This window comes from Periplaneta americana, chromosome 14 (assembly GCF_040183065.1).
Source record: "Periplaneta americana isolate PAMFEO1 chromosome 14, P.americana_PAMFEO1_priV1, whole genome shotgun sequence".
In the NCBI taxonomy this organism is placed as follows: domain Eukaryota; kingdom Metazoa; phylum Arthropoda; class Insecta; order Blattodea; family Blattidae; genus Periplaneta; species Periplaneta americana.
The window spans coordinates 142,261,403-142,275,451 of NC_091130.1; the positions used below are offsets into that span (position 1 = coordinate 142,261,403).

The 14,049-nt window shown below is 34.6% G+C and overlaps 1 protein-coding gene across 1 annotated transcript in view; it reads left to right on the forward strand.

Annotated features, from left to right (window-relative positions):
- The first annotated feature begins 2,778 nt into the window (after positions 1 to 2,778).
- Positions 2,779 to 14,049, forward strand: part of LOC138713775 (gustatory receptor 5a for trehalose-like) — a 27,494-nt gene continuing 16,223 nt past the window's right edge. Inside the window, exons 1-4 of the mRNA XM_069846186.1 lie at positions 2,779 to 2,884; positions 7,370 to 7,704; positions 11,279 to 11,510; positions 12,566 to 12,769. Coding sequence (XP_069702287.1) covers positions 2,872 to 2,884; positions 7,370 to 7,704; positions 11,279 to 11,510; positions 12,566 to 12,769 — 784 coding nt within the window. The 5' untranslated portion in view covers positions 2,779 to 2,871. The remainder of the gene's footprint in view (positions 2,885 to 7,369; positions 7,705 to 11,278; positions 11,511 to 12,565; positions 12,770 to 14,049) is intronic.

Sequence of the window (14,049 nt, forward strand, 5' to 3'; positions counted from 1 at the left end):
TTGTGCATTTAGTGCATGTTGCAGATAGATGATAATCACAGGGTCAAATTGGAAAGAAATACAATACAACGTCGTTCCTGCAATAACTCCTATGTGTAAAATATAAAATGTTTCAGTAGGATGAAAAAACTATAAAAATTGGAGATTTATCCTTCGAAGAGGTGGAAAAATTCAAATATCTTGGAGCAACAGTAACAAATATAAATGACACTCAGGAGGAAATTAAACGCAGAATAAATATGGGAAATGCCTGTTATTATTCGGTTGAGAAGCTTTTGTCATCTAGTCTGCTGTCAAAAAGTCTGAAAGTTAGAATTTATAAAACAGTTATATTACCGGTTGTTCTGTATGGTTGTGAAACTTGGACTCTCACTTTGAGAGAGGAACAGAGATTAAGGGTGCTTGAGAATAAGGTTCTTAGGAAAATATTTGGGGCTAAGAGGGATGAAGTTACAGGAGAATGGAGAAAGTTACACAACGCAGAGCTGCACGCATTGTATACTTCACCTGACATAATTAGGAACATAAAATCCAGACGTTTGAGATGGGCAGGACATGTAGCACGTATGGGCGAATCCAGAAATGCATATAGAGTGTTAGTTGGGAGGCCGGAGGGAAAAAGACCTTTGGGGAGGCCGAGACGTAGATGGGAAGATAATATTAAAATGGATTTGAGGGAGGTAGGATATGATGGTAGAGACTGGATTAATCTTGCTCAGGATAGGGACCAATGGCGGGCTTATGTGAGGGCGGCAATGAACCTACGGGTTCCTTAAAAGCCAGTAAGTAAGTAAGTAAGGATGAAAAAACACATTTATTCATTCTATGGCAATGGCACATAGGAGACTGTGAATTTTTACATTTTCGAAAGAAAGAAATATAATTACATATAGGAGATTTTAAGTTATTTAATAGAGCAAAAATCTGAAAATCGATAAATATGTCACATAGGAGTTAGTGCAGGAACGACATCGATAAGTGATATGAAAGAGGCAATTGATTGTGTCTAAAACAAAGGAATACTGCCGGAAAGAAACCTCTTCTCTTCCTTGGAAAGTTCGACGAGGACCAGAAGGGACCAAAGCATTAGTCAAGAAGAATATTTATAGTCTCTTAAGTGAATTAAAAGCGGTAGACAACGAAACAGTGTCGTCTTCAGGAACCAAACAAAGAAGATGTGTGTTTAAAGGAAAACTGAATGATAAGACTAATGATTCATCACGATGCTGGTCGAAATTTAATGAGAAAATGTCTTCCCTCTTGAGGACGGAATTGAAGGGTTCAGAGCCATAGTGGGCCAAGCGCCATTTATTAAAAACGGAGAAAGCAAGAGTTAAAGTTAAGTGAATGCCATAGTTTAATGAAGATTGACGTATCATTTAGTTTTAATGTGTATACTTTATATTACTTGCTATATTTGTCCATTGAATTATGGTAATAACTTCATTTCAACCCTTGTTTTCTACGGTTTTAGTAAATGGCGCTTGGCCCAGTATGGTTCTGAACCCTTCAATTGTTGAATTCGATTCTGCAGTTATTAAACAATTGGCAAAAAGTACAGGAACACGTTGGTGATTATACTGAAGGGATGTAACTGTATTTTTCATGTATGAGTAATTTGAATAATATGTTCGTACTGTCTACGTTGCCACTATTTTATTTAGAACCTTCGTAGATGCCTAATATGGAGAAACGGGAGAACCCCGAGAAAAACCCCAACTGCGAATTTGTCCGCCAAAAGTGTCACTATGAATTTTTCAACCAAAAATTCCAGGCCTGACTCGAACCCGGGCCGCCTACGTGACAGACCTTGAAGCTTTAGCCACTCAGTCACCGCAAAGTTCTATGGTGCAGGACGTCAGTCAGTTATTCACTAAAAATTAAGAATAACTAGGCTGAAAAATTAATCTGAAGTAACTAAATAGAACTAACGTAGAAATTTTCATTCTCTTGTTCTCCTTTTCCAAGTCCTTCACACCTCTACACCTACCTACCTTGCCTCCCGTTTCAGTTACCTGTCATCATATCATAATCTCCTCACACGCACGCAAAATAGCCGCATACTAGCCATACCAACACATAAGACATCATCGTATTCATCATCATACACAATCTCGCTCTCGCGCTTGTGGAATACCCTACCCAGTGACATCAGAGACTGTCGGAATTTAGTAGCGTTCAAAAGCAAACTTATTAAGCATTTTCTTACTGCGTAGAGTAGGTTTAATTTGTACTTAATCAATAAAAGAAATGCTTCTCTCTTCTTAACTTCTACAATAAACTGTCTAGCTTTTATTAATCAGTTAATCTTTTAGTACTTTGATTTTTATTGTATTTGTAAATTTAACATTAATTGTAATTATAATTGTAATTGTTTTCTTAATATTATAGTTGTAATCCCCTGGTAGAGGGGAACAGAAGGCCTGATGGCCTTATCTCTACCAGATTAAATAAATAAATAAAACAAAATAAGTCAATTCCTAAAGTATTCAAGCGCTCTTGAAACAGTTTTTCCACTTGTTCGTGTAAATGATAGGTTTATAAACGAAAAATTTGTGCAGTGGACCATAATTACTCAACTTAAGTTCACTGATTTAGTTTACAACCATGAAATTCTTAGAAATGTCTCTGTTGTATTACGTTAAAAGACACTATGGTAAAGAATTTGCGTCATATGATGGTTTCAACAGTGCACGTACCTGAATTAGTCATATCCTGAAGTGGGATTGTTTATCGTTTAAAAAAGGAAAGCAACGGAAGAGATTAATATCAGTTGTGCAGTGAGCAGCAAGGAGGGAGAAGAGTTTAATCGTATTGTAGTGACAATACTTCATTTTATCATAGCTGAGTCAGTACTTCTTGAAATGTCAAATGGATATTTTTGGTGAGATTTCAAAATTTAGTAATAATTATTACTAAATATAAAAGACAAGTTTTCTTTCTAAATTGCATCTGTATCCATCACAGTAAGTTTATAACGATCACATTCTACACAAACTTTTATGCTCTGAGTTGTCCTCAGTTAAGAGGTAACTGAGTTTTCCGACATGAGCTCCAAGGTTTACAGGTTCAAATTTGGTCAAAAGTAAACAATTTTTGAAGTGATAGAAATCCTTAGCATAGTTTCCTTCTGAATGAATCTTAGGGCCGTATTCATAAACATTTTAGCGCGGGCTTCCGGTGGATGATCAGCGTTTTTCGTATTCATAAACCAGTGTTAGCGATAGGATATGATTTGAATTCTGTACTAGTAACCAGTGGATAGCCGGGGCTAGCTTAGTACGCTCGTAGCGCGTGCTGCGAAATGTCTATGAATAGCACCCTTAGATCTCAGTTACACACCACACACGGAATTGACGTCTAATGTCTTCTACGTTATTTCATAATCAAATTTAAAGGAAATGAGAGATGGAATACTTCTAAAATTATAACAAATTATAGCAGTATATACACCTAAATAATAATAATAATAATAATAATAATAATAATAATAATAATAATAATAATAATAATAATAATCCTTTATTTATACTGGCAGAGTTAAGGCCATACACTCTTATTTACTTACTTACTTACTTACTTACTTACTTACTTACTTACTTACTTACTTACTTACTTACTTACTTACTTACTGGCTTTTAAGGAACCCAGAGGTTCATTGCCGCCCTCACATAATATTATCTTCCCATCTACTCTCGGCCTCCCTAAAGGTCTTTTTCCCTCCAGCCTCCCAACTAACGGCCATACATTCTACCAGGTCATAAAGTATACAAGCAGTTAAAATTTAACAAAAAGTTAAAGAACAGACTACTAACATATTACAAACAAATAATAATAACAGCATAATAAAATCGACACTAAACAACATGAAAATAATACCATAATAGAAAAAAGAAAGTAAAATACATTGGAATATAGTAAAAGCAACTCATTTAGTACAAATGGTTAACATGGAAAACGTAAGGTAGAATATAACAAAATGGAATGTAATAAAATAATAATAAAAAAGAAAAGAAATACGAAAATCAAATAAAATCCACAATAAAAAGGCTATGATATAAATTCATTGGCTGATAAAGAGAACAAAAAAGGGAAAGGAAGGAAAAGAAATATATAGTCTATATTTTTATAAAACTATCGCAGAGAAAAGTGCTTATAACTGAAAGGAATCTGATTTGAAAAAGTGCGATTTTAATTTATTTTTGAAACTAGACAATGTCCGACAGTCTCTGGCATGTTGTGGTAGAGAGTTCCAGAGATGAGCTGCAGAGACGGTGAAAGATGAAGAGTAGAAGGATGTTCTGTGTTTAGGAATGGAGAGCGTGATATGGTGTTGTGAGCGAATATCTATTTCGTGATATGAGGACAAATGTTGAAAACGAGAAGCTAAGTAGCTAGGGTTAGAGGTTTGAAGAATATTGAAGAGTAAAGTGAGAGAGTGAATAGTTCTTCGCTCTTTGAGACGGACCCAGGACAGCATATTTAGTGAAGGTGTGATACGGTCAGATCTACGGACGTTGCAAATAAATCGAACACATGCATTATGAACACGCTGTAGTCTGTCTGTCAGTCTCATGTTAAGGTCAGTGTAGAAAGTGTCACAGTAATCAGAATGAGGCATCAAGAGCGACTGCATTAAATTCTTCTTGAGAAGCAACGGAAGGAAATTTCGAATTTTTTTTAATGCGTGAATTTTCATAAAAATTATTTTACATGTGTGTGTGATTTGAGTATCCCAACTTAAGTTTTTGTCTATATAAATTCCTAGATTTTTTACTCTATCACTGTAAGGGATAATAGTTTCATTCATTTTAACAGGAGATAAGTCATCTCTGATTAATTTACTTAAAAGTCGTTGATGTCCCATTATAATTGCTTGTGACTTCTCTGAGTTCAATTTCAGTCCAAACTTTTTTGTCCATGAAATAATTGATTTTAGATCATTGTTTACTTCATTTATTGCATAAATTAGTAAAGAAAAAATAATAAACCCAGTTCAAAAGAAATAAAATCATGGCCACAAATTAAGTACATATATATATATATATATATATATATATATATATATATATATATATATATATATATATACAGGGTCAAGTAAAATAACCTGCCACATTGAAAGGGGGCCTACAATCCGTAAGTGGTACACTGATTTTAAGGCAAGATTCTTCGCAAGCGGTTGCGATTTCATCCGTACCGACTACAGTTGCTGCAAGTCCTAATAGACTACCAGACAAAAAAGTCCTGCAAATAAATTTCTGCAGACTTTAATTGAAAACGATGATGAATTTATTAGTTCCGTGGTGCTTTCTGACGAAGCCATTTCTCAGCTTTCTGGTAAGGTGAACAGACATAACTTCAGAATCTGGGGGTCGGAAAATCCGCGTACCTACGTGGAACTTGACTATAGGCTTGATGTGTGCCGTGTTACTAAGGCGACACACTGAACATCTTTAAGGCTCATTCACAATGAAAATTAAACATAAGGTAAGCGTTAATTTAACGTTACAGTAAAATCAAGAAGTCATACCATCATTCACGATGGGAACATGAACATAACAGCAAACACACTTGGTAACCATGGAAACATAACAACGACGCCATTTCCTCATATTCTGTCGTATACTTCAGCGCTCCACGATTGTGTTCTGTTTGCAAATCACGTAAGCATAAGCATGAAAGTTTGGAGTTTGCAAACTTTCATGTTAACGTCTTACGGTAATGTTTATGTCAATGCTTATGTGAATCATTGTGAATGATCCCATTTGGTAGCCTGGGCGCAAACTTCTGTGTTTATGTTACGATTATGTTTAATTTTCATTGTGAATGGGCCTTTAAGATAAGGAACTAAACTTTTTGAGTTTCTCTTTCCATTGGTGCTATTTTCATGCACGTCAGATTCATAGAACATAAATTACAAGTGTTCGAAACTGGAAAGGTCTTTTGTAGGAGCCCTGTAGATGAGCAACATATCTTTATAACTCTTTCGCTGCAATAAATAGTTATATCATAATTTGCTAAGATAACATCGCACAGTTAAAAAAATAATGTAGTCTATCGTAATGGGTATTACAGCTGGTTCCAACACATTTCCTTCTAGCAATTTAGTAAGTGACACATTTGCGCTACGATTTCTTTAGAGAAGGATAATATAATAATTCTTGGCGATACTTTAACAACTTATGCCTACCCTTGATTCAAATGAAGGGTCCATTTTTGTAAAATTTTCAGAAGAGCGTTTACAGACTGGAGAACTGATTTTTAATTAATTATTCAAATTACCTAATTAATTCGTTAATTTTGTTCTGGTTTTCTACTTTTCTAATTGTTAAATATTAAATATGTATGCCTGCTAATTCAATAATCTTTACTCTATAACTTGTATACAGTAGTTTAATATAAACAACTTACTTACTTACTGGCTTTTAAGGAACCCGGAGGTTCATTGCCGCCCTCACATAAGCCCGCCATTGGTCCCTATCCTGAGCAAGATTAATCCAATCTCTATCATCATGTCCCACCCCCCTCAAATCCATTTCAATATTATCTTTCCATTTACGTCTCGGCCTCCCTAAAGGTCTTTTTCCCTCCGGCCTCCCAACTAACACTCTATATGCATTTCTGGATTCGCCCATACGTGCTACATGCCCTGCCCATCTCAAACGTCTGGATTTAATGTTCCTAATTATGTCAGGTGAAGAATACAATGCGTGCAGTTCTGTGTTGTGTAACTTTCTCCATTCTCCTGTAACTTCATCCCTCTTACCCCAAATATTTTCCTAAAAACCTTATTTTCAAACACCTTTAACCTCTGTTCCTCTCTCAAAGTGAGAGTCCAAGTTTCACAACCATAAAGAACAACTGGTAATATAACTGTTTTATAAATTCTAACTTTCAGATTTTTTGACGGCAGACTGGATGATAAAAGCTTCTCAACCGAATAATAACAGGCATTTCCCATATTTATTCTGTGTTTAATTTCCTTCCGAGTATCATTTATATTTGTTACTGTTGCTCCCAGGTATTTGAATTTTTCTACCTCTTCAAAAGATAAATTTCCAATTTTTATATTTCCATTTCGTACAATATTCTGATCACGAGACATAATCATATACTTTGCCTTTTCGGGATTTACTTCCTAACCTATTTCTTTACTTGCTTCAAGTAAGATTCCCGTATTATCCCTAAATATAAACAACTATTAATTAAAATAAAAATTCCAATTTTTAGGTCATTTTTTGTAATTATTAGGTCATTTTTATTAAATTTTAGAATAATTTTATACGTTATTTTTCAAGAATTTTAGGTCATCAAAATCCAGGCCCTGATTATTATACTTAACGTATAATCGTACGTATATTTTCAGAAATGGCAAGTCATAGCTTCAAAGAAACGCCAAAAAAGAAATTCGGAGAAGTGAGGAGAAGGAAATCTAAAAAACAGATTATTAAATCTATAACATTACCAGAACTTCAAAACAACAAAGAAAGAAATCATGAAAATGAGTGCCAGAAAAATGATACGAAATTTTCAGCAAATTCAAAGCCACCTTTACGAAAGACGTTGAGCAACAATGTTAACGGAATCGTCAGTGACGGTTGCAACAACAACAGGATCAATGCAAATGGTAAAACAAAGGATTTGAGGTTGCAAGATGCAGTTATCGATGTGGGAGCAGATATTTTTCAGACAGAACAAATAGTGAGTATGAGAAAAATATATTAATATAATAAATTATATTTAATTTCCCTTACTGTAAAATGAGCGAGTAAATTTAAGGAATTTTAGTATTTATATAGACTACTTCATGTAAGTCCAAAAATCAGAGAAGGCCTAGAATTCCTATGATATTAGCCTATATTTCTGTCCTGGCTTTTTTCACAAAGTTAAGTTAAAGTACATATATTTCTAGCTTTTCTGAACAGGATGACAAGGTTTTTATTGGTCATATAAGTGCATATTTTAGCATTGTCGCCAAAAACTGTATAATGCATATTTTTGGTCATATTGCAAATTGGTTTAAAAGTTATCCAAGTATTATTCAAATGTTTTTTGTCAATAATGGCAAGAGATTTTGTTTGCGTTTGGTCATTTACTTTGGATTCTCTTTCTTAGAAATATTTTGAGGTCAAATAAAGTTCGTTTGAAGATGACTAGATTCTACAGCAATAGGTTAAGTCAGCCGTGGCGAAAATGCGACTCACGAGCACATTGTGGCTCGCAATGATATGCTGTGCATTTCTCTTGCTTCCTACCTCCCCCAACCCCCACCCTCTCACTCACTGGAGTCAGACTCCGTTCCATTTGTATTTGTCTCTGACCTGCGAGTGGCGTATCGTCGCAATGTCTCTCTCGAAACCATGTACCTCTACAAAAACGAAGTTTCAAGTAGGATGGGAGGACGCATTTTTTGCTGCCAATTTGATGAGAATATTAAATGTATGATTTGTTCACAAATATTACGAGGAAACGGTGGTATAACATAAAACGGCATTATACTACATGTTACTCATGAAACATTAAAAGGTTAAGTATTATTATTATTATTATTATTATTATTATTATCTCTGTACGTCGACCCTTTTCCAGCAGATTTACGAATAATGCGGTTAGCACTGATTTACTATGTGATGTCAAATGAAAGCTAGATGTAAGGACTTGACAAATTTTGAACTTTCAAATCTTTGCCAAAAATAAATATCCTTCATTCTTTCGCTTGCTCTGTCGAAGCCATGTTCGTTACAACTTACGTTTGTGAAAAATTATTTTCAACAATTAAAATAGTAAAAACCAAATTTAGATCACGACTGACAGACAAATACGAGTACCTTCGTGATCAACTACGACTGGTAGTAAGTGACATAATTCCTGATTTTGAAACTTTGTCGCAGAGACATTCTGAAGACAATTAATTTTAGGTTGTGATATTACTCATTTATTGATCATTTCTTTCTTCGTTACACGTACTAAACATTAGTTTGTAGCCATGTACTGTATAAAATTATATTTAAGTGCTTGACGTAAGGAAAATGAAAATCCGTTAATAAGTCAGACAGTTGCTTCACTTCCCCTTCGGGTGTCCGCCTCCCTCCATAGGTGCTATGCACGTTGCAGGTTACACAGTGGCTCGGTGCACGATTACATTTTAGCCGCCGCTGAGTTAAGTTGTTGAAACAGAAAGGCCAAAATAATGTTTGGAATATGGCCAAGTTTTTGCTGGTCGGTCACGCCTTCACTTCCTTCATCCATGCAAAACATGTGACGCTTAAAAGATTCGTATCCCGCTGTTGCCAGGTAGTATGTAATTCATAAATAGCCAGTGACCCTGTTAACATAGCTGCAAAAGAATTAATCACGCTGAGGACAGTCGAACAATTTTCATCCCTCATTTCTCTCTTAAGTGAACTTAGAGTTGTTTTACAATCAGTAGAGCGGGATGAAAAATTGAATTCTATAATACCGGGAAATGTATCTACGATTGGCATCAGTGACTATTATCTTCGCCATCTATTCATAGAAGTAATAACTAAAGAATCCACATTTACACCAACAAATTATCGATCACTATCGATTATTAAATCAGATATCTTTGAACGTCAGTGTATCTTGCTTTGCTAAGAGTGATTAACTTCAATACTAGTTTTGAAATTAAAAATATAGGCCTAAGTGAAATAATAGCATGTATAATTTATTTTATGCTCGACCATGCCGAAATGTAGTAATTATACACCTGGTAGCAGACCTTTAATGCATGTCATTAAAGTACACCTACTCATTAAAGGTCAGGTCTTTCAGCCAATGACGACTCATGTCACAACTGTTCAGCCAATGACAGGTCAGCTTTCTACCGTTATAAAACCGCAAGTATCGATTATTCTCGGATATGCACTCGAAAGAGAATTAGCGAAAAGTCACGGAGGCTGGAAATCCAATACTGTCGCAGAAGGTTATGTTCTGTTACTATAATAATTAGCGTTAATTGTAAATAATATTCAAATAAATTCAATTTGTCATCTCGTTTTTCAATGTCTAATTTAATTTCAATGTTATCTCTGTAGGTTCATATGGCCTAGCAAGGTAAATGTGGACATCTGTTCCTCGGAGAAAATCAATACTTTCGCATCTGCGCACATCTCACAACATACGGGACATTGCTCAAAACTTAATAATATCAAGTAAGAAATATGGTCGAGCATAAAAAGTCGTATGAAACTCGCCTATAATGGTAATTAAGAAGCCCGTATGAAAATTATAAAACTCGCTTGCGCTCGTTTCATAAATATCCATACTCATTTTTTAATTACCTTCATTATAGGCTCGTTGCATAATGTACTATTATGCTCGACCATGCCGAAATGTAGTAATTATACACCTGGTAGCAGCCCTTTAATGGACCTCATTAAAGTACACCTATTTATTAAAGTTCAGGGGTTGCACCAATCAGAAAACACCATTGTAGCAATATGAAAGCGCAAGTATCGATTATTCTCGGATATGCAATCGAAAGACAATTAGCGAAACGTCACGGAGGCTGGAAATCCAATTCTGTCGCAGAAAGTTATGTTCTGTTACCATAATAATTAGCGTTAATTGTAAATAATATTCAAATAAATTAAATTTGTCATCTCATTTTTCAATGTCTAAATCAATTTCAAGGTTATATTAAGATTAATGTTTATTTTACTCTCTAGTTTATATCAAGGTCAATGACATTTCTTTCTCGGAAAAAAATCAATACTTTCGCGTCTGCGCACATTTCACAATTTATGAGATATTGCACAAGGTCAGTTCCGCTCCCCAGTCAGATAAGAATAACGTGAATACTTATGAATAATTTCAAGTTAGAAATATGGTCGAGCATAAAAAGTCGTATGAAACTTGGCTATAATGTTAATTAAGACGCTCGTATGAAAATTATTAAACTCGCTTGCGCTCGTTTCATAAACATACTCGCGTCTTAATTACAACCATTATAGGCTCGTTGCATAATGTAATATTATCATAGACCTATAATTTTTTAATTAGAGAGATCCTCTGTTGTGCAAAAGTATCATTATAGCTAATGTAGGCTGGTTCGTATATGACTGAACACAATGTTTCATTCCATGTTTTACGCTAAACTTGTCATACATAGTTCAAAATTAAATTAGAACAGTTAAGCTGCAGTTCAAATATCGCAGGAGCTAGAGAGGGGAATTTTCCTCCCCTCATGTCATTCCTTGAATCCGTCACTGAGTTGGGGCAGTAAAGTAATCAGTATCTAACGTGATTTCAGGAAGAAGAGAGCTTCCACACTGCAATCAGACCGATCTTAACTCTGATTCAATTTGCCGGTCTGATGCCTGTTAGAGGTATCTGGGATCCAACGCCGAAATCACTTCACTTTCAGCATTCCTCCATTCGCACAGCTCTGTCAGTTCTTCTATTATTAAGTTTCGCAGTTCTGGAGATATTAGCAATTAAATACACAGCATCAGTTGTGACCAGTAATGGCTCTCAAACCCTAAGTAAGTAACAAAATAAAATACATTTAAATATCTATCATGTAATAAAAGTTTCAAGTTCAATCTATAATATTTATCTATTTTGCAAATGTTTATTTGCTATAACATTATATATGAAGTATTAACGTTTTCGCCTTTTCGGCATCATCAGATATTGTTAAAAAAAACACGAAATCTAAACCTTGAACAAATTAAAATGTACATAGTATTATGCATGACAAAATGAACTTTCATGAGTTTTATGTAAGTATGTCATATTAATTAAAAAGGCTTATTTTGAAAAAGATTTCCAGGAAATGTAAATTTGGAAAAAATCGATATGATTTCTGGTACATATAACTCATGTTACAAAACACATATTAAATAATTAAAATTGACAAAGGTGTTACATATTTTTCCAAATTTACATTTGGGATGGTATTGATAATAGCGCCGATGGGATTGATGATAGCGAGATGGTATTTGGCGAGATGAGGTCGAGAATTCGTCACAGATTACCTGGCATTCACCTTACGGTTGGGGAAAACCTCGGAAAAAACCCAACCAGGTAATCAGCCCAAACGGGGATCGAACCCGTCCCCGAGCGCAATTTCAGACCGGCAGGCAAGCGCCTTAATCGACTGAGCCACGCTGGTGGCTTGTATTAGTCTATGTATGTATGTATGTATGTATGTATGTATGTATTATGCAGCAACCAGTGTTATTTCCGTCCCAACAAATCTTTTCATTTTTATACTAATGTCGGTCGAATATAGGCGTTACACATCAAGATAAAGCAAAATAACTTAACGTTGAAATGTAGTCTTAATTCTTTATGTTTTCTATATGTAAATATTTGTATTTGGTATTATGAATTTAATATTAGCATACTGAATTTATGTTGAAATAGGTAGATTAATCTTATGTTGTATTTGTGTAACAATGTAAGACTTCACTTAAATTCGATATCGTAATAATTTGTTGTTGTCTGATGATGCTCAAAAGGCGAAAACGTTAGCAACCAAATGAATGTGATGTAATAACAATATTTAATATGTTATTCTTTAATCCATCCACAGGTAAAGTATGGGAAGCTACAAGAGGGACTATAATCTATGGTAATGCGATGCTTTCCATTTGTATCTTCCTGAGGCTAGCCTCGCACTGGAAAGATTTAATGAGACAGTGGCACAACACAGAAGAGAAATTGAAGCAGTGGCCATTCCCCCGGCTCTCAAAACGGTTCATCATTATAACAGCAGCTATTATATTTCCTTCACTGAGTGAGTACAGTATTTGAAATGAGAGAGAGAGAGAGAGAGAGAAACTCATCCGGCCTTAATTAAGGATGACCACGAGGATCCGGAAATGAATAGCAAACAAATACAATTAATTAAATATGAATATTGTTATAAAAATAATATAATGATTATTAAAATTAAATAGGAATATATTTATGATAATCACTTCCATGAGTTAAATGTAAACAAGTTTGTAAAAACCTACTTGACTAGACTAGACGGAATTTCGGAAGGCGGTCAGCTTCTACAGGGACATCATTTTATTTTTACTTGCATTTTTATTGTGCCTGCATTTCTGAATGTACTTCACTCTCACCCCTTCACTAATGTCCTTGCTCCCGTCAGACACACAAACTTACGGCCGCTGTTGCATTCGAAGTCTTCAAGCAGTGAAGTAAACACTGCAGTGTATAGTGTGTTTCATAAATATGATTGCGTTTACTATAGAAGAAAGAACCTATATTAATAATATCGTACTAAAAAATTATATTCAAGAAACGATAAATTCAATTTCAGAGAATATGCTCAAAATGTTTTTAATAATATGCGTACTGAATTGAAGCCTGCATTGTAATAAACGGCAACCATTTTCAGCAACTTGTTTAAAAATTCAGATTAGTTTTTTTTGAATTGAGGTGGCTAGAAGCAAAGGAATGCTAGTGACATTTGTAATAACATGAGTTAAGTGCATCCAGTGTAAGCAAAAGTATCTAAAATTTTAGTGGCAAAGGGATATTTTAATCGCATCACACATTAAAATTTAAATAAAAATTTCACCGATTTTACGAAAGCTTAAATATTTAAACCCCATTTTCTCAAAAGTAACTTAAGTGCACTTACAGCCCTTTACTTATGACCCCTCAATTTAAATGCACTCTCTATATTGTATGTTAACACCAATAATTAATATGCTAAATAAAGTAGACATTACATAACGAACATAGCCGCCTGAAATGTTGAGTTTTTGAAAAAAAAAATGTTACTACTCTACTGTATTTTGATAAATTCCGTAAAAGTGATGATCAAACTGAAAATCGTAATATCGTATTTCCCTACAACATAAATGGATACACTACTTTTCTCTCCTCCTATACCTAGTAAAATGATTTGTTTACATATTGCACTAGTAACATCAAACTCCTGTAATGGAAGGGGGCAACAGTGTTTCCGAGTATAGCCAGGTTAATGATAAAAATGTTGGTAAAAATAAAGTGATGTCCCTGTATATGCGCCGTAGCATTTCTGGTATGTGACGTCACAAG